At 39.0% G+C, this 27,344-nt stretch overlaps 1 protein-coding gene across 19 annotated transcripts in view; it reads right to left on the reverse strand.

Annotated features, from left to right (window-relative positions):
* LOC131043555 (protein ENHANCED DISEASE RESISTANCE 2) overlaps positions 1-27,344 on the reverse strand; it is a 138,214-nt gene that overhangs the window by 99,295 nt on the left and 11,575 nt on the right. For all 19 annotated transcript variants that reach the window (XR_009105547.2, XR_009105553.2, XR_009105552.2 and 16 more), the window contains 8 exons: positions 22,604-22,683; positions 22,303-22,419; positions 22,093-22,133; positions 21,871-21,971; positions 21,658-21,753; positions 4,195-4,259; positions 3,993-4,064; positions 3,671-3,829 (listed from right to left, as the gene is read on the reverse strand). Coding sequence is in view for 3 of the 19 variants with exons in the window: in XM_057976773.2 (XP_057832756.2) it covers positions 3,671-3,829; positions 3,993-4,064; positions 4,195-4,259; positions 21,658-21,753; positions 21,871-21,971; positions 22,093-22,133; positions 22,303-22,419; positions 22,604-22,683 (731 nt within the window). In the remaining 16 variants the exon portion in view is untranslated. The remainder of the gene's footprint in view (positions 1-3,670; positions 3,830-3,992; positions 4,065-4,194; positions 4,260-21,657; positions 21,754-21,870; positions 21,972-22,092; positions 22,134-22,302; positions 22,420-22,603; positions 22,684-27,344) is intronic.

Raw genomic sequence — 27,344 nt, forward strand, 5'->3', positions numbered from 1 at the left:
CCAGATCATCAGATATGGGGATGCAGATGCACCTAACCTTGGAGAAGTGTATGAGTGCATTGATTCTATGCTAGACCGAGGGTTGGCATATGAGGGAAGCACCCCACATTAGCATTCTACAATGAGCACATTCAGCCAATCATTCATCGGAAATGGGAGAAGCTCTACACTCCCTTGCACATGGCTGCCTACGGATTGAATCCTAAGTGGTACAAGCATAGGCCTAGTAGAATTACACCGATACAAGATGCTGAGTTGAAGGTGGGATTCTTTAGGGCCATTAAGAAGATGTATGATCCTGTAGATGCCAATACGATTCGCACTAAGTGGACCGAATTTGCCACTCTTAGGGGATACTTTGAGGCAACCAAGAAGCTCTACACTCCCTTGCACATGGCTGCCTACGGATTGAATCCTAAGTGGTACAAGCATAGGCCTAGTAGAATTACACCGATACAGGATGCTGAGTTCTTTAGGGCCATTAAGAAGATGTATGATCCTGTAGATGCCAATACGATTCGCACTAAGTGGACCGAATTTGCCACTCTTAGGGGATACTTTGAGGCGACCAAGATGGATATAGCAACTATGGACCAGACTTAAATCTACAAGAGCAGAGAAGCTTGTGGTTGTACATAGTGCTTTGCATCTCATTGACCGCAAGTCACTTGTGCACAAAGAAACTCCAGCAACACAATGGGATGTAGAGCCAAAGGAGCCATCACAAATTGAAGAGGATGCTACAATTACAAAGGCAAGGCTGGTAGGCTGGTTGGTGTTAGTTTGGAAGACCTTAACCATGTGGAGTCCAATTGTTCTAGTGATGAGAAGTTTGGGGATGATTAGAGGTCTCCCTTCACTACATTTTGTTATTTTTATATAAGTGTACTCATTGTAATCATCTTTATTATATATTTTGGACATAATATAAATCTCCAACTTGACATTTCCATCGTCAAAGTTTAGAAGTGTTCAAATATTTAATATTTAGTATTTGCAATTTCGCTATTTTACTGATTTGCCGATGTTTCATTTGAAATTGAACTCTTATACATCTTTTTATAACTATTCTTTCAAGTACTATATGTCTATCAAAGCCACCCCCTCCTCCACTATCCCCAAACTTAAGCTCTTGGTCCCCCCGTACCCGAAACCTATCCCCCGTCAAGAAACTTTGTGGAACATTGAATATTTCTATTTTGCAACGAGGCAATAAATAAAGCAAAAAATATATAAAATAAATGTATGTTACAATTGAAATATTTAATATTTGTTATAAAAGGGTGTGAAGAAGAAATGAGTGGATGTTGGTAGTTCAACTACCTAGGCTATTATATATTTGCAATCTGGAATTTTATTTGGCATCGTAGATTCTCTTGATTTTATTTGGCCTTTGGGATTCTCTTGGCATGGATAGATCAAGGAAATTGGTCAGCATTGGAGGAGGAGCATGCAGGGCATGTCCATCCAAGGTTACAAGGTATACCTTAGAAGGTCCTTGCCAAAGCAGTTGTAAATGAACCATTGATATTATTTTCCTCCTAGAAACTGTCCCTAAATTTAATATTTTTGCGTTTATCTACATTTGACCATGCTGTAATAAGTTATTGCTTATATGTTTGAAGATCCGAAAATTGGTCTTCAACAAGTTTTACAAGACTTTTAGCTTTTTTGTATATATTTTCTTTGTGTGGCCCATGTTACACGGGGACAGGTCCCCTGGTCCAAAACCAGACGTCCCCATCCCCTACCGTTTTGGAGACGAGGGGACGTCAGACGGAGAGACGCCAAGGGTATGTCCCCTTGTCATCCCCATTTGACCAAAAATCCCAGGAAAAATCCTCGAGACAGCAATGGGACATCCCATTGGCGTCCCCCCATCCCTGAAACAGCTAGCCATCCCCTGCGGATGGGAATGCTTCCAAGCTTACAATAACCAAAAAAAAATAGTTTTTTTTAATTTTCTTTGCTTCTATTGGTCTGTGGGGGGGGAACAAAGACTTCTAAACCATAAAGGAACCCTAAAATGACATAAAGAGTTAAAACCAAACAAAACACTGACCTGACAACCAAGACTGGTAGGGCTACCTGTTGGTGTTGGAAATAAGCCACACCTGGACTGACGATGGACTGGTGCAAGAGGGGCCAGTAGCTCAGTGGTAGAGCACTCCAGCAGCGTATGGAAGGTCCTAGTTTCGAGTCCTAGCCGGTCCATGTCTCAACATGGTATCAGAGCCAGGTCCAGGATAGGAGCCCCAAGCACACGAGAGGTGTGGCTTAAGGGAGGGTGTTGGTGTTGGAAATAAGCCACACCCGGACTGACGATGGATTGATCCAAGAGGGGCCAGTAGCTCAGTGGTAGAGCACTCCTAGCTGGTCCATGTCTCAACAGTACCATTGGATGATCCACTTCTGCTAGAAGGTGATAGTTAACTCAAATGGTTCTAAGTCTTTGCATATTGATAGGTCAAATGAGGCTTAGTTTCATATACTATTGTATTTTGATGTTTAAGACTTTTGAATATTGATAGACCATGGTTTTTTGATGTTTGAGACTGCTGCTATAATTCTTTATTGAAATTTATTATGCTGTTGTACTACTACCCTAAAGATTTATTTTCTAGTGATATTGTTGTTATCAGTTATTAACATATCTCTCTCTTTCCCTCTCTCTCTCTCTCTCTATAATATATTAATATATTTTGAAAAATTCATATATATTTTATCACAGTCCCGTGTCGTACCCCACAAATGGCCCTTTTGCGGACGTCCCGGAAACGCATCCCCTGCCATCCTGTCCCCGAAATGCCGTGGAACATAGGTGTTTATCAAGGAACCATAATCATTAGTTTATGGGTATTTATCAAGGAATTAGTAACAGAACTTCCTAGTTTTCTTAAAATTCTAGTCCTATTTATTTTGCTTGATATTTTCACTTATCATATTTATAGGAGTATCTAAATAAATTGTTTTAGCATAATGGCATTCTGCAACATTAAAGTTACAATTTATACTTCTTTCCAATTACATTTTATTTTTAATTATAATGTACTTTTTTTTAAATATATTCATAATGTAAATATATTTTTGATTTCTTAGGATTTATTAGTTTTTAGGGGATCTCCTATGTCCCAACCTTGGCCATCCAGGGTCATCCATGGAAATTCAAGGTCTCTGAATATTTTTACCCATCCTCTTCACACCTCTGAAACTCAATATCAAAGTTCATTTAATACAGACCTTTAAAGACATACTTAAAAATGGATGCTTCTATTAGATTCTAAATTCCTGCTGTACAAAATCAATCAAAATGAGAAAAGCTTACAAGGTAGCATTAAAGCCTGTAACAAACATATCATTGCAAACAGATACCAGGATATTAACTCCTTTGCATGTATAAGGGTTCAATATGTGTAAATGTATCAAATCCTTTGACATGAATCACAACTAAAATTTAAATTAAACATAGGTGTGATCCACCTAGGATTAATCTGAAATATTGCAATAATATACTCCTAATGTCATTACAGCTCAAGTCCAAATAAGATCCTCATTTTGTAAGCATCAGATTAACAAGACGAATCTAGACTACAAAAAAAAAAAAATTCAAAGAATCCATTCAAAACTAAGAAAGCACTCCAAGACAATGTAGAAAAGAAATTCTACTTACCCGCAACACTATTCAACATTTGAAGTAGGCAATGCTGCTGAAATCTAGGGAAATAGCTAACACCCCATCCCTTCAAGTCAATTTGCATAAGATGTTGGACACGGGATCGAGGCTCTCCAGTCTTACGAGGTTGCAGTGGAGATATGGTGAACCCACCACCTACAGATGTTGCATCCAGAACTTAAAACAAGAATGTATCTCACAAAATATACAACAAAAGATATCATATTATTTATATGGAAGGATAAGCTGAGTTGTGATAAACTATGCTTTAACATTTTCTAGAAAAATATACAAAAATAGAACAATCCAAAGCACCTACTATCAATGTGAGCTCGCACAAAACCAGGCTGTGCAGGACAGTTTGAATGTTCCCTTGAACGGAATAGGACAACTGCAATATAAAACCAGGCATACTTGGAATAAACTGTTTTGGAGATATAACATAAGGAGATGAAGTAAAACAATAAAAGATTAACAATTGGAAAAAAGAGAACATGCTTAAACACATGACTGAAACATACCATAACTTCCGTCATCATTACGTCGCCAGTAGCGCACATAGCACAGATCACGTGGCCACACAAACCTACAATTGGCAATATTTGCAAAAATGAGTGTTGTATTTACTATTTACAAACTCAGGTTTATAGACCCTTAGCAAAACCTACATACATATAATATATATAGTTTTCTTTTACCCAATTACAGCAGGACGGGTTCTAGAGACAAAAGAGCAGAGATCATGTCAAGAGCAATTTATCCATAAACACAGAAAAACTGTCAATGTGAACTGATTGCATGCATATTTTGTATCCATTAAAAAATGACTTCGACCAGCAAAATAGACTTTTATTCCTTTTCTTCCAAAAATGTACTCAAGATTTGTCTGTACCAGTATCAAATTGTGCCTAAGACTGACCCCTAAATAAAGACTATGCACTTGCAGTTGCTAGAAACTAGACATCACAGCCTCCACATATGGGCTCAATATGCTATTTGTAATCAGCAAAAGTTTGCAATCAGGCTGGCCAAGAGAAAAGGAAATATGGATGCATATACTGTTAACTATTATTTATCAATATGAGGCTTGCTACCTAGTTTGGGGTCTTCTCAGTAGGCTCATATAGAGAGATTCCAAAGTCTCATATTCCAGTGTATGTCTCATATTCTAGTGTAGGCAGTTTCTCAGCGAATCATCCAAGTTGCCACCTAGTTGCTTTGCCTTGTGTGTATAATCAGATATACTTTCTATATGCACATGCTAAAATCATTGGATGATCCACCTTCAAGCTGTGAGCAATACTCCTACTTTGTAATGTCCCCTTCTCAGTGAGGAGAATTTCAGTGGACCATTAGCCTATTCCGGCGACCCGTCGGCTAACTGAAAGCAGAAATTAGGGTTTCCTACTTTGAGGTGGTATGACATGCATTCTATTCTGAAGAGAATTCTGGACTTACTATTTTTAGTGTCATATTTGGCGATTCCATTTTGAGCAGTTCAATATTGAAGCCTAGCACAGTTCAGTTTGATGGTTTGCAGTTCCACAATTCATGGTTCAATATGGCCTTATCAGTAATTGATTTACAAGTGAATTATTAAATATTAATACTTTATATTAAATTTTAATATTTAATTGTTGATGTGGTCGACTTAAGGAAAAATACCTTCACTTAAAAACTTATTATTTCCCTAAGTCAGTTGGCATTAAAAATAAGAGGAATATTTCATGTCTTGATGTTTTTATGTGCAAAGTGTGAACTTGTGCCTAGGAAGGGGATGCCAAAGTCATGTGGTGACTTGAAATGAAATTCAAATGAGTTTGAGAATTTGGGCACCATTTGAAGATGAATTTGAATCTCTTAGTCTATAAATATAAGAGCTTGGCTTCTCATTTGGCATCCATGAAGAAAATATAACGAAGTGCTGTTGAAATTTACATTGAGCTTCGGGGAAAGCATACCTCCTAGCACTTGTTGGATTTCTTGCTTGAGAGATAGCAACTAATCGAGCTTGAGACCTCTCTTCATTCAGGAGAGCAGATTGAAGGACAAAGATGTAGATTTGTGTGTCATTTTCAGAAGTGTGGAGTGTTTTCTGAGTTTTTTTATGTTGCTGGTTTGTGTGTGCTGAAGGTGTTTTTTTTGTTCGTGGCTCTCTGTGTGCTAGACGTGTGGTTCTGGGTATTGGCTCCATCTATTCCTACACCTTGGGCAATGAAGTTCACCAATTTGTATCCTCTCAAATGCTGATTTGGATTTTTGGTGGCAAGTCGAACTTTCTAGCTGGGTCGTACATTTCTTGGGCTGCCTCGGGTTGCATGCAGACTGTTTGTGGTTCACGGTGCAGGTTTGAGGTTCTATTTGTGTCACCTATTTTATATCTCTCATTTGCTTTTGATTTTGTGCGATACGGAGTTGGTTTGGAGAAGTTATGAGCAATTTGGTGTGTCCATAGTTTTCTGGTCTGTGTGTTTTTTGATGTGTGGTAGTGATTTTCAGAATTGCAAAGTTATGTATAAGGAGAGTTTTTGGGTGTGAGTAGTTTATGTCTGTTGGGGAGTGATTTCCTATTGTTGCAAAAGCTGTAGAACTTGTTATCAGCACTTGATTCTTCATTTTATATGTTTTGTAATGCAGGTAGAAGTACTAACAGCAATTCCTTTGATCTCTCCTAGTCCCACTGCATAAGTGGAAGAGGTTGGCCTTGCCTCCTAGTTTGGACAGTCAATTTAGTACTTGTAATCCATGTTTTCATTGTAAAGCTGATTAGTAGTACTAACAGCTATATTTTGGATTGTTGTTCTTTGGCCCATTGCATAAGTGGAAGAGGCTGGCTTGCCACCTTCTTATCTATTGTAACACTGTCCTCCCGCTGAATAAGCGGTGGAGTTGATTGTAATGTTGTCCTCCCACTAAATAAGTGGTGGAGTTGATAGTAAATTCCATTTATAGTCCTCCCACTGCATAAGTGGTAGAGCGATTGTTCTTCAGTTTCTTGTATCATCCTTGGTTGGTTTACCACCAAGTGATCTTCAATATTCTCCATATCCCGCTGAAAAGTGGAAGGGGCTGGCTTGCCGCCCAAATATTGTAAGTTTTCAATTGCATCTAACGACCCCCTCTACACTGTAAGCTCTCACCCTCCAAGATTGGGCTCTCGGTGATCAAAAGGTGTTAGGGTTACTTTCCGCAAGATTTGAGATTTTATTTCTAACCCTAATGGGTGTTTGTATCGTTTGCAATCTGAAAATAATTGAAAAAAATAAAGGGGAATACTACATACTTGGTACTTTGTGTTGGCATTGAAGTTGTCATTGATGTCAATATGTGTGTGCAAGGCTGATGAAGTTGCAAGAGAGTTGTTGTGATCAGGTTGATGGCAGCGATCAGGTTGATTGATGTCATAAGTTGGAGAGACTTGCAGAGATCACAGTGATCAGGTTGATGAAGATGACAATGTTGTTACAGACTCCCACAATGCCTATAAAGTCTATGAAGTTAAATCATGTATATCGGCATTACTCCACTATGTTATACCGATCACATTATGATCTGATAAATAAACATTAGAAGTGATCAGATCGAGATAGCTATACCGATCAAGTGTTTCAGGTGAAGTGATCTTATCGGGATAACTATACCGATACCAGGTTGTGTGGAGGAAAATGCTATCGGCATAAGTCTTGCCGATGTCGGGTCGTGAGCAGTTTATATCATATCGAGATAGCTGAATAAAGGCGGAGTAACAGGTTTGTGTTATACCGATAGAATTAACTACTCTGATATCGTTGTGTTGGAATAGCTATGTCGACCATTGAGACCGAGGATGCCCATCGGGATAGCTTTTCAAGGCAAAATAACAACTTACCACTATGTCGATAGACCAAGCTATTCTGACAGAGGAAAATGTAGAGAAGACCCTTTTAGTAAGATCATCAGAATAACACATGTCGATGTGTTGTAGGACTGCGGATGTGTAGTTCGAGATACCTTATGCCGATGAAGGTTCAAGTTGAGTCATTGAAACAAGTTTGTACAAATGGTATGACATCCAAAAGCTAATCCAATAGTGTTAGTTGTTCCGATGGGTGTGCATTTCGAAGTAACCTACACTGATGAAGTCTGTCACCACAGAGTATGCATTTCGCGATACCTATGCCGATATTGAGAAGATAACAATATGTCTTCGGAATAACTTGTTATGTCAATTTAGCATGTTCTGCCTATGCCGCTAGTGATGACTATTCCAATGAGTGGTCATTTTTTGCATGATGATTTGCCATCGGGGTAACTTATGCCGATAAGGTGTGACAACATGGAGATTGCATTTCGGGATAGCCTATAGTGATGACTGAAATCAAAGGTGAAGGAGTTAATCGAGATAGCTAGTGAAGGCGGAGTCGAGGCAAGATGTTAACCCGATAGTTAATGCTATACCGATGAAGCTTTGAGAATCCGACTTCGAGATTGCTATAGCGATGAACATTTTTTGCAAACCACATAACACGAAAGGTTATCCACAGCGTGAAGATCAACTGATTTGAGCAACCCAATGGTCCAAATTAGTCTTGACCAAGTCTGACCAAAAGACGTGGCCTGTACGAAACAAATCAGAAAACACCTACCTATCGAAAAGATGAATGGTTACTTTGCCGACATATTTGAAGATTGTAACCGACTTTGCAGCCATGTTTGTGAGTCAATAGTTTAAGAGGTCCACAAGGATGCCAACTAGTATTGACAGAACGGCCTGGATGAAGAATATGATGACATGTGCGCTCCGGGTGGTCAAACAGAAATGCAGGGTTGTTGAACAAGGTGTTGACGATCTAGTGAAGCTATTGATTGATTCAAATAGGGCAAGTAGTTGGAGATTTCATTAATGGTGATCCAGTAGCAAACAGGTGCGCGGCCCAAAATGATCAACCAAATCTTACGGATAGGTTATGAGATTGGATAGCTGTAGGTGAGGCAGCTAATCTTGCAGATATAGAGCTAACCAAATGAAGAAGCATTTTGATGAGATTTGACAATAGTAGTTGAGGCAGCTGAGATGGGAGAGTTGTGTGGACAAAAGGCAAAGCAAGCAGAGAAGATACACGGAAGATCGTGCAGAGAGAGGATAGCTATGAGGTAGCTGAGTTGGTAGAGCTGTGAGGACAAGTGGGAGAGCAAGCAGAGAGGACACAGAGATGATGTGGTGCATGAAACCACCATGATGCCAACAGGGAAGGTTGAATCTTGCAGATCAACGGTACGGAGTAAAAGTCGAATGAAAGATATAGATTGGCGGTGTCTTGTGTGCATAGGAACATGAATTGCTAAATGGCCAGATACAAACCGACTAAGGGAACGATCTATAAGACACATTGGAAATTGTACAGATCAGGTGGCACGACAACCGTGCAAAATATGTTCTGCAGTGAGTTATGAACCAACCGACCTTGTGTAGGGTTGTTGAATGCAACTATGAAAAGGAGAGCAGGGGCAGTGAATGTGATCTGGCTGGAGTAGTTGGCTCGCTGTGTAAGAACGGTGAAGAGTTGTCGTGGAAGTTAGGGTGAGAGAGAGTAGAGAGTGGCGAGCAATTGAAGAACTAGTAGAGAGTGGCGAGCAATTGAAGAACTAGAGACAGAGAGTATAGCAGAATAGTGGTCTGTGACCAGGAAAGGTGAATGTATGTCTGTTTGTGTTGTTGCTGATCAGGGAAGGAGGTAGTTGCCAAGAACAAAGGTTGCAGAAACAGAGCATAGAGAGCAATAGAGATCAGAGTGCAGAAAGTGTAGAAGGAAAGAACGGAGTGAGAAGCCGATGTGGTTGCAGGGTGAAAGCACAGAGAGGCAAGGTAGAGAAGATATAAAAAAGAAAACGGAGGACAGGCTAGGAAGTGTGCTAGCAAATATCACAGTGGGGTGCAAGCAGAGGACAAAGAGCAAAGTGCAGAAAACAAGAGCAAAGACAGACAGAGAACGGAGAGTAGAGATTGAAGCCTAAGCTCAGAGAGCAGAAACCAATCAATTCAATCTCAAGAAAGGAATACTTGTGAGTTGCCAAACCTCATTTGCAACAAGGTACTTAAACTGTATTCAATATATTCTCATTGTAATCTCTGAGTAGGTTCTCAGAGATAGGGGTTGGTGCTCCTTGGGTTGGTTCCCTAAAGCTAGGGGTTGGTGCTCCTTTGGGTTGTAGCCCATAAACTGTAGGGGTTGGTGCTCCTCGGGTTGGTGTCCTAAATGTTATAATAAGTTTTAGCTATGAGGCTGGATTGGAGCAGTAGACTCTAGCAGCATTTCTCACCGAGGTTTTTCCTCGTGTTATGGGTTGCCTCTTGTGTGTGTGCTCATGTCTTTGATACCTCTGCTCATTGCTTCATGATTATTGTTATTAAAGCTTAAATCTTTTAGGAGTAAAAGTTTTTATTAATTACCACTGATTCACCCCCCTCTCTGTGGTCCACTGTGTTCCAACACTTTGTTCACAAAAAAAGATTTCGTCAATAGGCCCCACTAGTTTGGTTGCTTTATAATATTCAAATCTCTACCAACAAGAAAGAGGACAATTGTGTGTTGTACCATTCTCCACAATTCAAGGGAACAATCATATGTTGTATCATCCCTTTTTATGAGTGATATACTCAAGAAGAAGTGCATTGCCTCTGCCAATTGGGCTTCTCACCCCACACTAGTGTTTTCCCAGATCAAATATATTGTGTTGTAGGAACAGTTTGTTTTATAAGTAGCAATTAATAAACAGCTGTCATTTATTCATGAATTAAGTAGCCTAGTCATGAACCTTGGTTTTGTAAATTCTACAAGCACAATTCATGAGAAGTTAACGGATCAAAAAGATATGGGAATAAGAATATTCCCATAAGCAACAATTTTCAAGTCAATATTTATTGAGTGCGTGCACAAGTGAAATGGGAGTTACATATTCATGGAATGCAATGATTTTATTCAAAGAATAAAGATGTACATATAGCATTCATGAAGACCATGTTTCTATTAAGAAACAATCGTAAACTGAAGAAAAATAGAAACTACCTAATATGTACAATAAATTACATCATTGACCATTAACTAAATAATTATTAAAATAATATTCTAATACCCTCCCTTAATGGTCAATTTGTTAACTACACCAAGTTGCCCCCTAAATTTTACAAACTTGTCCGGGCTCAAAGACTTGGTGAAAATATCTATTGTTTGATCCTCTGTCAGACATACAACAACTAAACTAATTCGTCTTCAATAAGCTTCTGAATGAAGTGACAATAAAGTTCAACATGCTTGGTTGTCTCGTGGAAGACCGGATTCTCGGTCAGTTTGAGCAACCCTTGATTGTCACAGTAAAGGGGAGTGGGACCTACTTGAGACATCTACATGTCTGAATGCATCCTCTGAAGCCAAGCTGCCTTAATTGTTCCTCGATACTCTGCTTCTATCGAGGATAGAGTCACTGCCTGATGCTTCTTGCTAGTCCATGTTACTGCACCAAATCCAAAACTGAAAACATGCCCAAATGTTGATTTTTTGTCATCAACGGAACCTACCCTATCTGAGTCTGTAAACCCAATGAGTCTAGGATTGTGACTTCTGTTGTACAGAAGACCAAAATGAGAAGTGCCCTTCACATAATGCAACACACGCTTCGCTACTACCAAATGATCAACCTTGGGGGTTGTCATGAAGCGTGAAATGTAGCTCACTGCAAAATTGAGATCAGGCCTAGTAGCAATAAGGTAGATGAGACTACCCACCAATTGCCTAGATGTTGATTCATTCACCACAGGTGAACCTTATTTGGCTGTCAGTTTCAGCCCTTTCTCCATAAGTGTGGATGCAGGTTTGCAATCTTGCATTCGAAACTTGTCCAGCAAACCGCGGGCATACTTTGACTAGGATATGGAGATACTACCTTCAATCTGCAAAACTTCAACACCTAAGCAATAGTGCAAAAGTCCCAAGTCTGTCATGTCAAAGGATTGGCACAAACTCTGTTTGATCTAATCGATCAAAAGTGTCGAACTACCAATGATAATGAGGTCATCAACATAGACAACAATAATAAGAATATCACCACCAGTGTTTTTGACATACAGATTAGAATCAAATGGACTCCTCTGAAAGCCATGATCTATGAGGTACTTGTCAATTTTGATGTACCAAGCCCGAGGAGCATGTTTCAGGCCATAGAGTGCTTTCACCAATCTGCACACTTGGTGTTCTTTTCCAGCAACCTTGAACCCTAGAGGTTGCGTCATGTAGACTTCTTCCTGCAACTCAGCGTTGAGGAATGCACTCTTAACATCCATCTAATGGAATTTCCAACCATATTGAGCTGCTAAGGAAAGGACAAGCCGAATGTTACTCATTTTGGCTGTAGGAGCAAAAGTCTCCTCATAGTCAATGCCTTCATCTGTGAGAAGGCCCTAGCAACGAGACGAGTTTTGTACTTGTCAAGGGTTCCGTCAGCTTTATACTTAACCTTATACACCCATTTTCAGCTAATGGCCTTCTTCCCCAGTGGAAGATCGGAGAGGACCCAAGTATTATTCTTCATAAGACTCTGGTGTTCAACTTCCATAGGCTTTTCCCACTCAAGAATTCCTTTAGCCTCAGAATATGTTTGAGGCTCAAAAACACTACAAATGTTCACCATAAGAGCAAAGTCGACTGTAGTTTGTTGCTTGCTCTTATTTCTGGAAGATCTACCCTCAATGACCTCATCAAGATGAAAATCACTTATGGTCTTAGCCCACCATTTAGAACTGAGAGTAGAAGGACCAACATCAGATGCAGGAGAAATAACTGGAACTGGATCTAGAATAGGTTCAATGGGTGGAATATCGACATCATCCGAAGGAAATTCAAGTTGAGCATCATCAAATTAAAATTTTCTACTATCCCACCCATCAAGTGAACCTAATGGAAGACGAACACCCAAACCAATAGCCTTCAACGGCTGATCCTCAGAATTCTGCACAAACAAGGATAGCTGAAAAGGTTCTCGTTCTTCATCAAAGACAACAACACGACTGAAGATGAGACAATCAGTTTCTACATCAATCAGTCAATAAGCCTTGTGGTTGTCATTATACCCTGTGAACATAAATTTTTGACTCTTGGAATCCAACTTGGAGCGCTTGGCATCTGGAATCCAAACATATGCTAAAGAGCCAAAGACTATTAGATGATTGATCCTAGGTTTGTGACCCATCCAAGCTTCCTCAAAAATCTTCCCCTTAACAGCCTATGTGGGAGACCAATTAAGGAGATAGATTACGGTGTATACTACTTCTGCCCAAAATTTCTTGGGACCACTCCTATGTTCCAACATTGACCTAGCCATCTCAATTATAGAGTGGTTGTGATGCTCTACAACGTCGTTCTGCTAAGGAGTGTAAGGTGTGGTTAACTCACGTTTGATGCCCATGAGTATCACATAAGTTGGAGAAAGCGGTAGAACAAAACTCCCCCCCATTGTTTGACCTAAGAGTGACTATGGGACAGCCAAACTCTTTCTCTACTAAGGCCTTAAACTTCTGAAATACAGTAAACACATCTAATTTTTGTCTAAGAAAGTACACTCACATTTTACCACTGAAATCATCTACAGAAATCAAGAAATACAAAGAACCAGTACAAAAAGGTGTATTTATTGGTCCACATACATCAACATGAACCAACTGTAGTACCTTGGAGGCTCGCCATGAGTCACCATCCTTGAATGGTGTCCTGTGCTGCTTCCCAGCCTGACAAGCTCCGCAAACTCGTTGATTTTGAGACTGAATCTCAGGTAGGCCATGACCTAAATTTTCCCGAACAAGCTAAACAAGATAATGAATGTTCAAGTGGTCACACCGCTGATGCCAAAGACTATTGATAGAAGATGATTTAGCTAGACTATTGATAGAAGATGATTTAGCTGCAAAGGCATGCTCTAGAGAATCACCTGTATCCACAAGTCTGTATAGACCATGATCCTCGATGCCAACAGCTACAGCAATGCGAGTCGCATGATCAATAATCGAACACTTGTGTGAACTGAATACCACATCAAGCTGAGGAGAGTGTCGCATAATCTAGCTCACAAAGAGAAGGTTTAGTTCCATGCCAAGAACGTAGTATACATTGAGGAATATGAGATTCCTCCCACCAAACTGTATTTGAACGTTGCCCTTGCCGACAACAGTATACTCTTCTCCTCCAAAAATGACTAAATCAGTGAATGGTGAGAAGTATGTGAACCAATCATGACAATGGGTGAAGTGTCGAGATGCATCGAAGTCTATGTACCTGTTGTGACCTTTTCACCCATTGCTAACGGGGACCCCCTCTTTTCCGGCTTTCTATGTTGTTAGGTTAGGGTTTTGGCTACTTAGTGGGCAATTTTGTGTTTCCCATACTCGAGTCTCAGAGTTTTGATCATACCGAGTGTTGTCTAGGGTTTTTGAGGTTATAGGATCAATTTGCAAACGCTGATATTTTAATGATCCTAAATTTTGTCTAAGTGTTGAGCATTTGAGCGTTTACGTGTTTTTAAACACGCGCATCGGTGATTTTAAAGTGCCAAGGTATTCCCAAACCTTTCAGAGTTGTTTCCTCACTCCTGTGGTATTATTTAAGTCAATTTTGCACTTTATCCCAATAATTTCCTAGCGTTTCACTCAATTTTTTGGAAAATTTGCTCGAGTCTAGTTTAATTTTGAAGTTTCTAAGTGATTTTGAGTGGTTAAAATGCCAAATTCCTAAGGGAAATCCATATTCCAAGGGTTAAAAGGTCAAAATACATGCTAGAGGTGCTTTTCCCCTCATATTCCAAACTACCCACCAATTTCCCCCACTCAAAATCCACACTACTCATGGGTTTCCCCTGAAATCCATACTGGCTATGATTTCCAACCACTGTTTATCCATGCCTGGATCGATTTTCCCCTGGAAGTGCTACAATTTGGCTAAGTGTTAGGATTTTTTCAGACTACCATCCATTTTCCACCAGGAGTGCAAACTGGATTGCGGACAACATTAAGGATGATTCCATGCATGGGTCGATTTTTCACCAGGATGTTTTATGACAAGTTAGTGCGGATTTTTGTGCAGACTCTCAATCCAGACCCAAGTCGATTTTCCACTGAGAGCATTTTGATGAGCTTTGAGTCTGGATTTTCATCCAGACTGAGGTCAAATTTCCACCAGGGAGTGTTTTTCGCAAATGAAGTGAATTTGGAGTGTGGATTCCTTGTCCAGACTGCCATCGATTTTCCCCTAGGGCGTTTTATGTGCATTTTGATGAAATTTGAGCATGGATTTTTATCCAAGCTAAGGTCGATTTTCCCTTGTGGGGAAATTTAGGACATTTTAAATGATTTTTAAGGGATTTTTTAATCCCAACTAAAGTCGATTTTCCCCTGGAGGCTCAATTTTGATTTAAAATTGAAATATTTAATAAATGAGCCCCATTTAATTGTTTTTAAATGATGATTAATGATTATTTAAAATTTTAAAAGCAAAAAATTAAATAACTTGCAATAAGCATTTAATATTTTAACCTTCTAGAAGCAAGTTAGTTTTTACCAAACAAGTATATAAGCAAGTGTTTTATCCCACATTGCTTGTGTGGCGAAAATGAGAGGTAAAAGCAAATATAAGAGAGGAGTTTCCAACATTATTTTATTATTAAATCTGCTAGGTGTCTCCATGAAAGGCGATTTTTCTCCCTTATTGACAAATTTTGGCAAAGTGCTAAAGTGAAGTGTTTGGTTGAGGATTTTTTCCTCCATTTTTTTTAGCTTGCTGTTCCATTCCCTTGCTGCCATTGAAGACCATTTCCAAATTTAGCGATTTTTCCAAGTTCAACATTTTTTTCCAAATTTGGCAATTTTTGGTGATGGTGGCGATTTTGATGTTTGGGAGTTAGGCAATTTTCTCCTCTATTTTTTGCTTGTTGTTCCAACCTCCATTGTTGCAGATCTAAGCTGCCATTGAAGACATTTTCAAAAATTTTAAGAATGGCGCCATAGCTGAAAAATTTCGATTTTTATTTTGAGAGCTTTGTGCCATTGGTTGAAGTGATTTTCTTCATGCTTGGTGGCTGCCATCATTCCCAGCTCGCTGATTTGTTTCAGATCTGAGGTTTGCTTCAGATTTAACCTCCATTGTTGGCTGCACATTAATTTTCAGACTTCAATTTTCATTGCCCAGCCAATTCCAACTTAGGCGATTTGCATTTGGATGTGTTTTGTGGAGTTTTTAGTGCATTTTCAGACCATTTTATCGCTGTTGCAGGTCTGAAAACTCCATTATAGGCAGCTGTTCTCTGAAATTTTCATTTCTAGCCACCTAACCACTTTGGCGATTATGCTTGGAGCTGATTCCTTATCTATTTTCCATCATTTTCAGGGATTTTTAACTACTTTGCAAGGTGTTGGTAAGTCTGAAGTAATTAATTTTTAGACTTGTCCTCAGAAATCTATTTTTTACCAACCACACTTACATTCCTGGATATGATTGTTTTCATCATCAAAACTGATTTTTACCAAGTTTATGCATATTTTGAAAGATTACAACATGTTTTAAAAGTCTGATTTTCAGGTTGTCTTCAGATTTGTTGACCTCCATTGTTGACTGTGGAAGATGTCTTCAGACATACTTTGTGTGAAAACACAACCTTTCACACCTTTCCTTAGTCATCGTTGATCCGGTATACTCCTTTGCATTTTAGCTTGCATATTTTCTAAGCATGAGGAGGTATTAATGAATTTTTATAGAGGGTTTCCATGCTCTAACATTGTCATACTTTAAATCCAATTGCCAAAATCTACAAAGAGTATGGATTATTCTCCTGACTTTATGCTCTAATTAACAAAAATCTTTAGAAAGTCAGGAATTTTATCATGAGCATTATTTATTTTCCTAAGTCTAACTTCAAGCTTCGTACAGGTACAATGTCGAAGTCAGGATTTAAGGAGAGGAAAGAACTACTGAAGATGTTGGAGACTGGATTCTATCCCGAACTTAAGATTTCATCCAGATGGAGGGAGATCACAGATACAAACATACACTCCCTAGACTTTGACCAGATGCAACAGCGGATGATCAGAGTCTGAGATCAAGTTCCTTCCCCAGCATATGCGAACATTATGAAGAGTGGTATTTTCCATCCCACTGGATTTCCACAGTCCATACAATATAGTGAAATTATCCTGGAGTGTGCACGATGTTACGATCCGCTCACACGAATGATCAAGAATCCTAAGGGCGTTGTCATTGCCTACCTTGCTAAGGATGCTATTGTAGAGGTGTTCGGAATTCCACGCGGAACAGACATGAAGGATGTGACCAAAGATGAATATACAAAAAGATACACGAAGAAGATGGGTGTATGCAAGAATTTGATAAACAAAGAGTGGATGATTGAGCCTAGGTCTCATCATTCCAAGGCTCCCAAGACACTCATGTGCGTAGACTTCAAGGAGTATAGCGATTTAATATTCCCACTCAACAAAGTGATGGAGATGCCGCAGGGAGCAATATTCGATGGACGGATGTTCTACTTCATCCAGGATTGTCTTCGACGAACATAAGTAAATTGGTCTAAGATTATAAGTGACAATCTAGACATTCAGCCGAGAAATGTAGAGTCATTCGCCATGACTTCTTACCTGGTATACCTGCTTGCACGGTTTGTTTCATACAGAGGATTGATATGCAAAGGTGGAGTCGGGAATGGGCAAGGACAATTCAGGAGTCATGAATGCTACCCCCAAATGAGCATGTATAGAATTGAAGACTATAAAAGAGTGAATGATGCATTCACTATGTACATCACGCGGATGCTGCAAGGCGGAATCCACAGAAGATTGTCCAAGGAGGCAACAGAATTAATAGAGAAATATGGATCGTGGTATATTCAGTTTCCCACTTTCACGTACCTTAGGATTCATGGGTTTCAATCCAAACCCTACAGACTTCCTAGGTATCCGACCGACAGAATGATCTTGTTGGAAGTGGTGAAACAGCTTCTAGAGTTCGATGTCATTCAAAGAGAGAAGCATAGGACAGGCATGACATTCCCTATTTCAGTTGGGAAGACATCAAAGGTTTGCCAATCTGCCATAGCCGCCAACACTGTGAGTGAGGAGATTGCATTCTATCGATTTGCTACATACAAGAAAAGAGAAAGATTTGATCCAGACAAAAAAGTTGGAAGGATCAGGGGAGAGAAGTTCATCCACAAAGTTGACATAGAAGATTATTGGGCTAACCTGATGGATGAGCAAGCAATGAAGAGAAGAATATGGTCCAAAATGTCAGTGGATTTTATGAGGAAGTGTGGACTTTTCCTCATTCCTGATCAAGCGTTAGATAACAAAGATCATACACACCCACAGTATGAGAGTGAAATGAAGAAGGCAATCCTATTGCCAAATTGGTCAGAGTCAAAAGAGATTGACCTGAATGTATTGATGAGAGAGGTCTTGAGTTTCTCCCGTGCATGGGTAGATATACAGATGAATAAGTTAGTTGATATGGGTGTTCCCTTCACTTATGAAATGACGAAGCCGGAAGAGTCAACTTCCGAGGATGATCAGAGGACTATCAGTGATGTCAAGATTCATGCAGACGAAAAGAGTCAAGCTCCCAAGAGAAGGAAGAACACGCCAAGAGAATTCAAGGCCAAAGGAAAGAAGATTGAGGAGGTGAAGAAGAAACAGAAGACTATCATTCCTACACCTATCATTCATTCACCACCTCTCAATGTCTCATCAATCAAAGAGATTGAAATAACAGAGCAAAACAAGGAGACCCAATAGTGTTCCAACACAGTGATACTACCAGGGAATACTCAGGAGTTACATGCCACGGCGACATCTGCACCTCCTAATTAGAATGATGATGGTATGGAGATGGCCGCTATTCCTGAATGGTTGATGAGAAGTATGGAGAAAAGTAAACAAATGATAGAGGTACAGCCTATTGACGACATTGATGACTACTTAGCCATGAGTGCTAAGTAGTAAGAGCCCAAGAGAGCGGAGATTTTGTCACACATAGCTAGAGATGAGACAGGAATGCGGATTGCGCAGATTGTTGTTTCTATTCCAAGCGTCACAGCGGACATTGTTACTCCTATGGATTTCCAGATCACTTCAGTTGCCCTTGGTCGTACATCCAGAAAGCGAGAGTTTGAGGAGGTTGGTGAAAACCTCAAGGCAATCGATGCAAGGTTAGACAGAGAGATTGCGAAGAAAGAAAGGTACAGAGAAGAGAATATTAGACTTAAAGAGTACATTGCAGGGATAAGGCGTGAAGATCCCACCCTTATTTCCCCTATTGCAATTGACCATGGAATGCATTCACACTATGAGGCAGCAAGAGGTACACTCTCAGAGGTGGAAAAGTGGATTGAGAATACAAGAAAGCAAGCAGATGATTTCCTTACTCAGTTTGTCCATGCATATGATAGGACAATAGGGCTCGCATTCAAAATCCAGTATTTGGAGGGAGCTTGGGAAGAATTCCGACCTATTCAAGACAAGACTATTCCACGCCTCCAGGCTTTGATGAAGAGTCTTAATTCCACCTTGGTCAGCGAGAACATTGTGCACAGTTGAGACAGATACGATTTCCATGGCTAGTATTGTGCATTAGCCGTGAAGAAATCAACTTATGAGAACGCCCAGTAGAGCTGTATGGAGATGGAGGGATTGATTCGGGACATTCGGATGAAGATGCTTGCCTCGATTGAGGAATTATTGGGTGTTGATGTTAGTGATGCTAGTGGTTTACACTTAGCCGAATTCCAACAGTCCTTTATCAAGTGACCAAATTTGTGGCAGTAGGTACACTGGACTTTCTTCTTGTTCAAGCTATCCTAAGACTGAATGGGGCCTTTCTGGCTGAGAAGATTGAGATTTGCCTTTATCCTTGTGAAAGGATTTGGCTGTGAAGGCTTGTTCTAAGGAGGACGAAGTGGCACTGCTACCAAATTGTTATTTCCAATGATCCTACTGCAGAAGTTTGGTGTGCAACTCTGGAAACTTCAAGTCAACATTCGTTGAAGTAATGTTGACAATTTCTATAAAGTGCTCATAGAATTTAGGTAGACTCTTCAAGGTGATGACTACCATATCCTCTTCCTCCATTTTCCAACCAATTGCTTCCAGCTGATCTCGAATGTCCTTAATCTCCATCAGATGCTCCTGTAAGGACATACGCTCATCCATCATGATAGAAAATAGTTGGTTCTTCAGAAAGAACACACGACTCTTGTTTGATGTTTCATGGAGATCTTTTACATGAGTCCAAATCTCTGCAGTTGTCTTGCCGGACGACACTTGGGACATCTAATCATCAGTAACAAAGATTTTTATCGGCATATATTCAACGATTGTCCTGAACCTGTCCAACTATTGTAGGACGAGATTTTGTACCCAGAACGATTACATCAAGGCGGCGATATTCAACGATGGTCATCATTCGTTGCTTCCAAGTGCTGTAATTTCTGCCATTAAATCGTTGACTACCTTGCAACATTATGTGGGTCAAAGACGACATCTTGCACACTTTCCAAGGCACAGAAAATGAGATTTATTGAAGAGGCAAAAAACTGATTGTTGAAAAGCACAAAAGATGAGGCACATATCCCAATGCAAAAACTGAGGTATGTACATACTTCAAAATTGAAAGTACAACTAGCACAAATCCCAAGGTACGGATTTCAGAGGACCCAGAAAATGTGACCAAGACCCAGAAATCTTTGTAAAAAACCCACAAGGAATATACTGTTGAAAATTAATTCCAGCAAAAAAAATCAAAGGATTTATCAAAAACCCTAGCCGACTAAAAGTAGATCACAATAATCTAAAAAAAAGTGAAAAAAAAATCAGCATAGAACTTTATCAAGAAATGTGGACGTCGAAGAAAACCCTAGGTTGCAAAGAATACAAAGGGTTAAACAAAAACCCTAGGCACTGCGTTGGTGCAAAAATCGCGAACAGAAGAGAGCAGCAACAAGCACAAAGAAACAGAGCGTCACGAAGCACAAAAGTCACAAAATACCCTAGATGAAAATAAATCGCATCGTCGGAAAGAAAAAAAATCGTGCACAAAAACACATTTTTTTGTTTCTTCCAGTTGCAAAAGACAACACAAAGAAACTCCCATCGCGTGTTTTAAAAAAAACACGAAATCCGTCGCATGCATACTGGCAAAAAAACCAGAAAAAATTGTAAAATATGTCGTGTCGCGAGTTTGCAAGCCCAAAAAAGCCTAGACGAGTGCAGATCGAAAGAGAATGGGTCACTATTTTTTTCCAAGAACCGTCATGATAGAAGAAACAAAGTGCAAAGAATACAAAAACACAAACACAACCTTTCCACACAATTTTTCAATCATGAAAAACTAAGAAAGAATATCCGCCTAGAAAAAAAATTGTTTTTCAAAAGGCTTGAAAAAATTTTATTCGAAAATTTTTAGAAAAAACAAATTTCATTTTCCCACTCTAATACTATATTCATAGAATGCAACAATTTTATTAAAAGAATAAAGATGTACATATAGCATTCATGAGGACGATGTTTCTATTAACAATCGTAAACTGAAGAAAAATAGAAACTACCTAATATGTACAATAAATTACATTATTGACCATTAAATAAATAATTATTAAGATATTATTCTAGTATTACATATTTCTCTACTCTATCCCCTTATAAGTGGAGTGGGAAATGCATAATTTGTAACACGATTTCTCCCTTTTGTGAGGAATATTTTGACATCAACAAAAGGGAAGGTATATTTTTCCATTAAGGTGGAGATATAGTTTATGACAACACAAAATATTCATATATATAAAATATTTAAAAAATAGAACGAAAAAAACAAATCCGTGTGACTTGAAGAACAAATAGCCATCCAAATTCCAAAACCACATCTTCATTTATCAAAGCAAATTTGAAACAAATTAGGAATTATTACGTTGGAAACCAGTCCAACTGCAATCTATGGTAAAGAATGGCAGTATGCCCATCAACCTCCTCTACCAAGCTTCCATATTGAAAACTACAATCCCACCTACAACAAAAGAAGATGAAAGCAGTTAGAAAAAGGCAATAAATCATATTGTAGGAATTAGAGCCAAACATATTGTTAAGAGTGTCCAATGGAATACATACTACAAAAAAAACTTACTCGTATCGAGTTTCATCCATCCCCATTATAAGCTCAAAAATTGCTTCACATGTAGCATCCACGACACCTACTGCCTTCATTGGTCTACTACAACTTTGTGGCTGCACACATCATTTACTCTATAACTATTTTTGTGAACATGGCAATAATAATAAAAAAATTAATTGCATTGAGAAATTAATACACTTTTCTAATTTTATTGAAAAGTAAAAAGTGATATACCAAGTAGTCAGCCTCCAGAAGCTCTTCGAAGATCCGAAGACCTGTACAATAAAATCTTGGAATATTTCATCCTATCCTAAATGAATCCAAATATTATATAACTTTTTCTAGGAATCACATACAAGTAAAACTCCTGCTGTTTTTAAGTATTTCCCTAAAGTTTGTCAATCTTTCCTTAAAATGGTAGCATTGCAGGTCTAAGGAGCTTGCCATTTTGGCATCGAACCAATCGCCAATGCTTTCTGGAGAATGGTTGATCCTGATTATTTTGATAAGTTGAACTTGACTCAGCTTCACGAGTCCAATCAAGAACCGAGTCAGGTGGACCTGCCATAAAATCCATATCCATAATCATCCAGCAATAAAACAATCCCATACTCAAAACAGCCATGACAAAACCAACTCTGAAGCCCAGCTTTTTCAAATAAAATATCCAAGGGCCCCTTATCTTTGGAAAAGATGAGATATTAAGATATGACTGGAAGTATATAGGAACTTTCAATTACCATACCATTTCCTATTGTTGTTCTTCGGTCAAGACTTCGACTAAGACTTTGACTATTCTCACATTCATATTCTTGTGCACTTAACCTGTTATTACAATGTACACATTGAATTTAAACTATATTTAATAATCTTTAATACCATCAAGTCCAAAAAAAATGCCATATTAGTTCTAAATTTATAAGCTGAAAGCAATGCCATCAATCTGAGGACAAGTTTAAGCATTCAAAGCACACGTAATGAGAACAAAAACTAAACAATATGAATGAAATTAACTGTGTTGAATGCAACAACGTGCCCAGCATATATAACTTAAAAGTCTACATGTTTTTCTTGTCTTCAAATCAATTTACTTGGGCCCAGATATGTATGCATACAAAGCACCCAGAATATAAAGCAAAAACTTTTATATGAAGAATATACGGTGAACTTTTAAATATATACAAATATAGATATATATAAATAAATGAAAAGACGCAGCTGGACAGATCTTCCATTTATATACATATAAATAAACTGCAAGTACAAAGCTTCCGTTCTGTTGTACAATCTGACTGAATATTAGTCAGGGCCACTTCCATTCAATGTTCACTAAGACTCTTCACAACACCAAATTGACAATTCTCTTCTACATGTAGCAACATATTTTTATCCATGAGAAACCTGTGTACATCCGGGGCAGACTCTTTGTAGGACTCAATAAAAAATGAATTTGTGAACCCAATTGATTAACCTAGTTCTTCTAATCAACCTTTGCTTTGCCATTCTTTTCAACTTGTTGCTTAGTTGATAAGAATGTATATGCCAAATTCTACCAGACTGCTCTATTTAAATTGGGCATCTTGAAAATCAATGTCCAGCAATTTATCTCTATTTTTCACTAATCGGTATAGAAAACATCAAAGTTGATTTAATTTATTTCATGCAACCTTACAATAGCCAAGGGTTTCTTCTTTTCACTAGCTTGTTGATAGAGAAGATTTCATTGAAGTTAGATATGCCAGATTTTATGACATGAATTTGTATCCTTCTCAAAGTTTGAGTAAGCAGAATTCTACAATTGAAAAATGGTTCTCTCTGGCCTCATTTTGTTGCCATTTGAGGCACTGATACTGATGTAACTTGACCTAAAATAGGCGTCACACATATTTGGGGAGTTGTCCTGCAGTTTGAACATTCAATGTACTGGGGATTGCCCATGAAACAATTGTAGTCAAGGCGGACATTGCAATTTGATGACCATTCATGCCTGGGCTGGCATATGCAGCAGGCAATCCCTGCAAAAAGAATCGGGCACAATTAAGCCATGCAACCAACAATGATCCTAAAAAAGTTGCATTAATAGAGGCATGCCACTGCCCAAGACTACTCCCATCATCTTCAGATTATCCATCTAACATAAGGCATTGTAATCCTTGGCTTGCCAAATTGTAAATCTCCTTTTGTTCTTCTCAAGATGTCACACTATCTTCACAGCTAGCCTAGTAATCCTCAAAGTATGCAGTGGCGATATTTTGTCCACAATTTCCTCTAATTTCCCCATCCTGTCATAGGAAGGATGAGCAATAAAAGGCTAGAAATTGAATTTGCACACTTCTGCAACCAAATTTAATGGAGAAATGTACCACAGCATCATGCCTTCTTGTCAGAAATTTTAACCAGCTTCCTCACAAAATCCATCAATGGACTGGGCATAGAATTTTTAAGGGAAGACTACATGGTTTCAAAATCTTACTGATATTTGACAACTTCAACTACTGATCATAGAAAACCTGATTTCCTGAAAATAATCCAGACTTTGAAAAAAATTGAAATTTGAATATTGTCTCTTCTATTCAAATTTCAAATTCAAAGATGGGCTTTGAAAAATGACTTCTTATGGACAAGAATAAAACTGAAACTAAACAAATTTCCAGACATTGCATGACCATTTAAGGAACCTGGACAAGAATATTTAAACTATAGTTCCCAAACTCACCTAGACTCAACGAGTCCCAAGGCGAGCCACCATTGCTGAGTCTGGGAGACTCGGTAGTCGAGTCTAAGCAAGTCCCAAGACTAAGACTCGGCCACATGGCTGGGCATGAAAAATCAACAAAAAACATAAAAATCGGCAACTAAAATTTTTTTTAACTTATAATTGCCTCCTCCACCCTAAAAGCAGCTTAATTTCATTTTCAAGCCAAAGGAGAAAGAGAAAAGAGAGTTTTAAGCCCAAATTGGATTGCATTGTAGGGAAACCAGCAAGGAGATTAAGCAAAAATCGGTGGTTGAATCACATTTGGGCAGGTTTGCGCTACAGTTGGTGCATCTAGAGGTGTCTACAAAGGATTGCGAAGAGCTCTCTACTGAGATTTCAAGCAAGATTTAAGAGGTAAGTTTGTATTTTGAAGATTTTTTTTGTTTTTTAAATAAAAAACTATTTTTCTTCAAAATTTCTTATTTCTTTTTTCTATTTTGTTTTAATGGACCAAAGAACAAAGTCAACAAACACTAGGTGTGTTTAATTTTTTTGTTCAGCAAACCCTAGGTGTTATTTATTTTAAAAAAACTAGTTTTATAGTTGCAAACCCTACATTTTTTTATATTAGTTTAATTCTAAGTTACCGGGTTCGCCTCTGGGCCCCCCTGGTACGGGTCCGGGTTCAACCAGGTCCGTGGTACGGGTTCGGTTCGACCTGGGTTCGACCAGGGTTCGAAAAACCTAGAGTGGGTTCGACCCTAGTCGAACCCAGTCGAACCCGGGGTCGACCCCAGTCGAACCTGGGCGGACCCAGTCAAACCTGGGCGGACCCAGTCAAACCTGGGCGGTTGGGCGGCCCGTAAAGTTAAAAAACAATGCAAATTTAATTTTTTTTTCAATTCCGCCTTGTAAAAAGTGAAAGTTATAACCTTAAAAGCAGAAAATTAGACGTCTTAAAAAAACAGAAAACTGATGCACGCCATGGAGTTCCGTGTGGGTTTGAAGGTTGTGATTTGGTGTTGGCGGCAGGGGCGCTGCCCCTCGACCCCGCCCTGTACCGCGACAGGGAGCGCGCCCTGGGCGCTGCCCCGGGACCCTGCGAGGGGCGCTGCCCCTCGACCCCGCAAGGGGCTCTGCCCCTTGACCCCGCTGGGGGCGCTGCCCCCAAACCCCCGCAAGGGGCGCTGCCCCTTGACCCTGTTGGGGGCACTGCCCCCAGACCCCCGCAAGGGGCGCTGCCCCTTGACCCCGTTGGGGGTGTTGCCGGCAAAATCCAAGTCCTCAGTTTGAAAAATTAAACTTGGATGTTCTTAGTTTGAATCCATTTAATGATCAAACTTTAAATTGTTGAAAGTTGAAACAATGATACTTGAATATTTTATCATTTTGATATTAGACTTGATGTATATGATGCTGTTATGGTATGATCATGATGCTACGATTACAATTTTATGTTGGTTTTGTTGTTTATATGATGCTATGTGACATGCTAATCTTAATTCATGCTTATAGGTTGCATACATATATAATTTACATGTTTTTGTACTAACGAACCCAAACCCCTTTTCAAAATTTTGCCGTACCGGCGTACCGGGTTCTTCGAACCCGAACCGGTACCCGAACCCGAACCGGTACCCGAACCCGAACCGGTAACTTAGGTTTAATTATAAATCATAGATGTTTATATTTGTATGTTATTGCAACATTCTTGAGATTTATAGATTGCCTTTATCACAATGTCCTAAACCCCACTTAGAAGGGACCCTGGTTGGAAACATGCTATTATTACCCCTAGGCAAAATAAAGGAGAAATAACTTGTTTTCATTGCAAAACAACTTTTCATTGGGGGAGGCATTAATAGATTAAAATACCATCTTGCAAATATAACAATCCATGTACCACTTGTGCCTCTTGAGGTTATGCATGTAGTGCGAGTGCAATTAAAAAATAGGCAAAGAGAGGAGATGGCAGCAATTGGTGGAAGTGGAGAGTTCTTTCGTTCCTCTATTTTGTCCATACTTAGGTGCTGGTAGTGTTGGTGCTAGTGCCAGTGCTAGTGCCAGTGCTAGTGCTGGTGCTAATGCTAGTGCTAGTAGCAGTGGGAGTGAGAGTTAGCATTGGGCCTAGAGTTCGTGCATCTAGGTTAGATTCACATCACACACTACTCCAAGTTCCCAACTGCCACTTGAGAGCATGCATTGGAAAAACAACAAACATGATGTAGCTAAACGTGCAATTGGAAATATTTTGTTCTATTGCACCATTCCATTCCATGCAACCAAGTAATGTTATTTTGTTTGTTTTAGAATTTATTGCTTGATTATTTTTCTCTTGAATTTAAATATTTAGAGGTATGTCAAATTCAAAATTAAACTCTACAATTTACAATTAAACTCTACAATTTACAATACTTATTTTATTTTATTTATTTGTGACCATGTGTTAGGTCTCCTCATTGGCAAAACATGGTTGATGCCATTAATATTTATGGGGCAGGGTCCAAAGCCCCTAATGATGAGAAAATAAAGGGCCCTGTTTTGTCACAAAAGGTGGCTGATGTGAAAGCCACAATAGAGAAGCAGCGATTGATATGGAGGTAGAGTTGCACTATAATGACCAATGGTTGGACAGATAGAAAAAATTGAACATTGCTAAATTTTCTTAATTCTTCCTTAGGTGATTGTACTTCCTTAAATGCATTGATTTAGTGATTAATATTTTTAATTTATGCTTTATTGAATTGTTGATTTCGTTTCATTCTCAAGTGGTACCATATTCATCAAA

This window comes from Cryptomeria japonica, chromosome 2, assembly GCF_030272615.1.
Source record: "Cryptomeria japonica chromosome 2, Sugi_1.0, whole genome shotgun sequence".
In the NCBI taxonomy this organism is placed as follows: domain Eukaryota; kingdom Viridiplantae; phylum Streptophyta; class Pinopsida; order Cupressales; family Cupressaceae; genus Cryptomeria; species Cryptomeria japonica.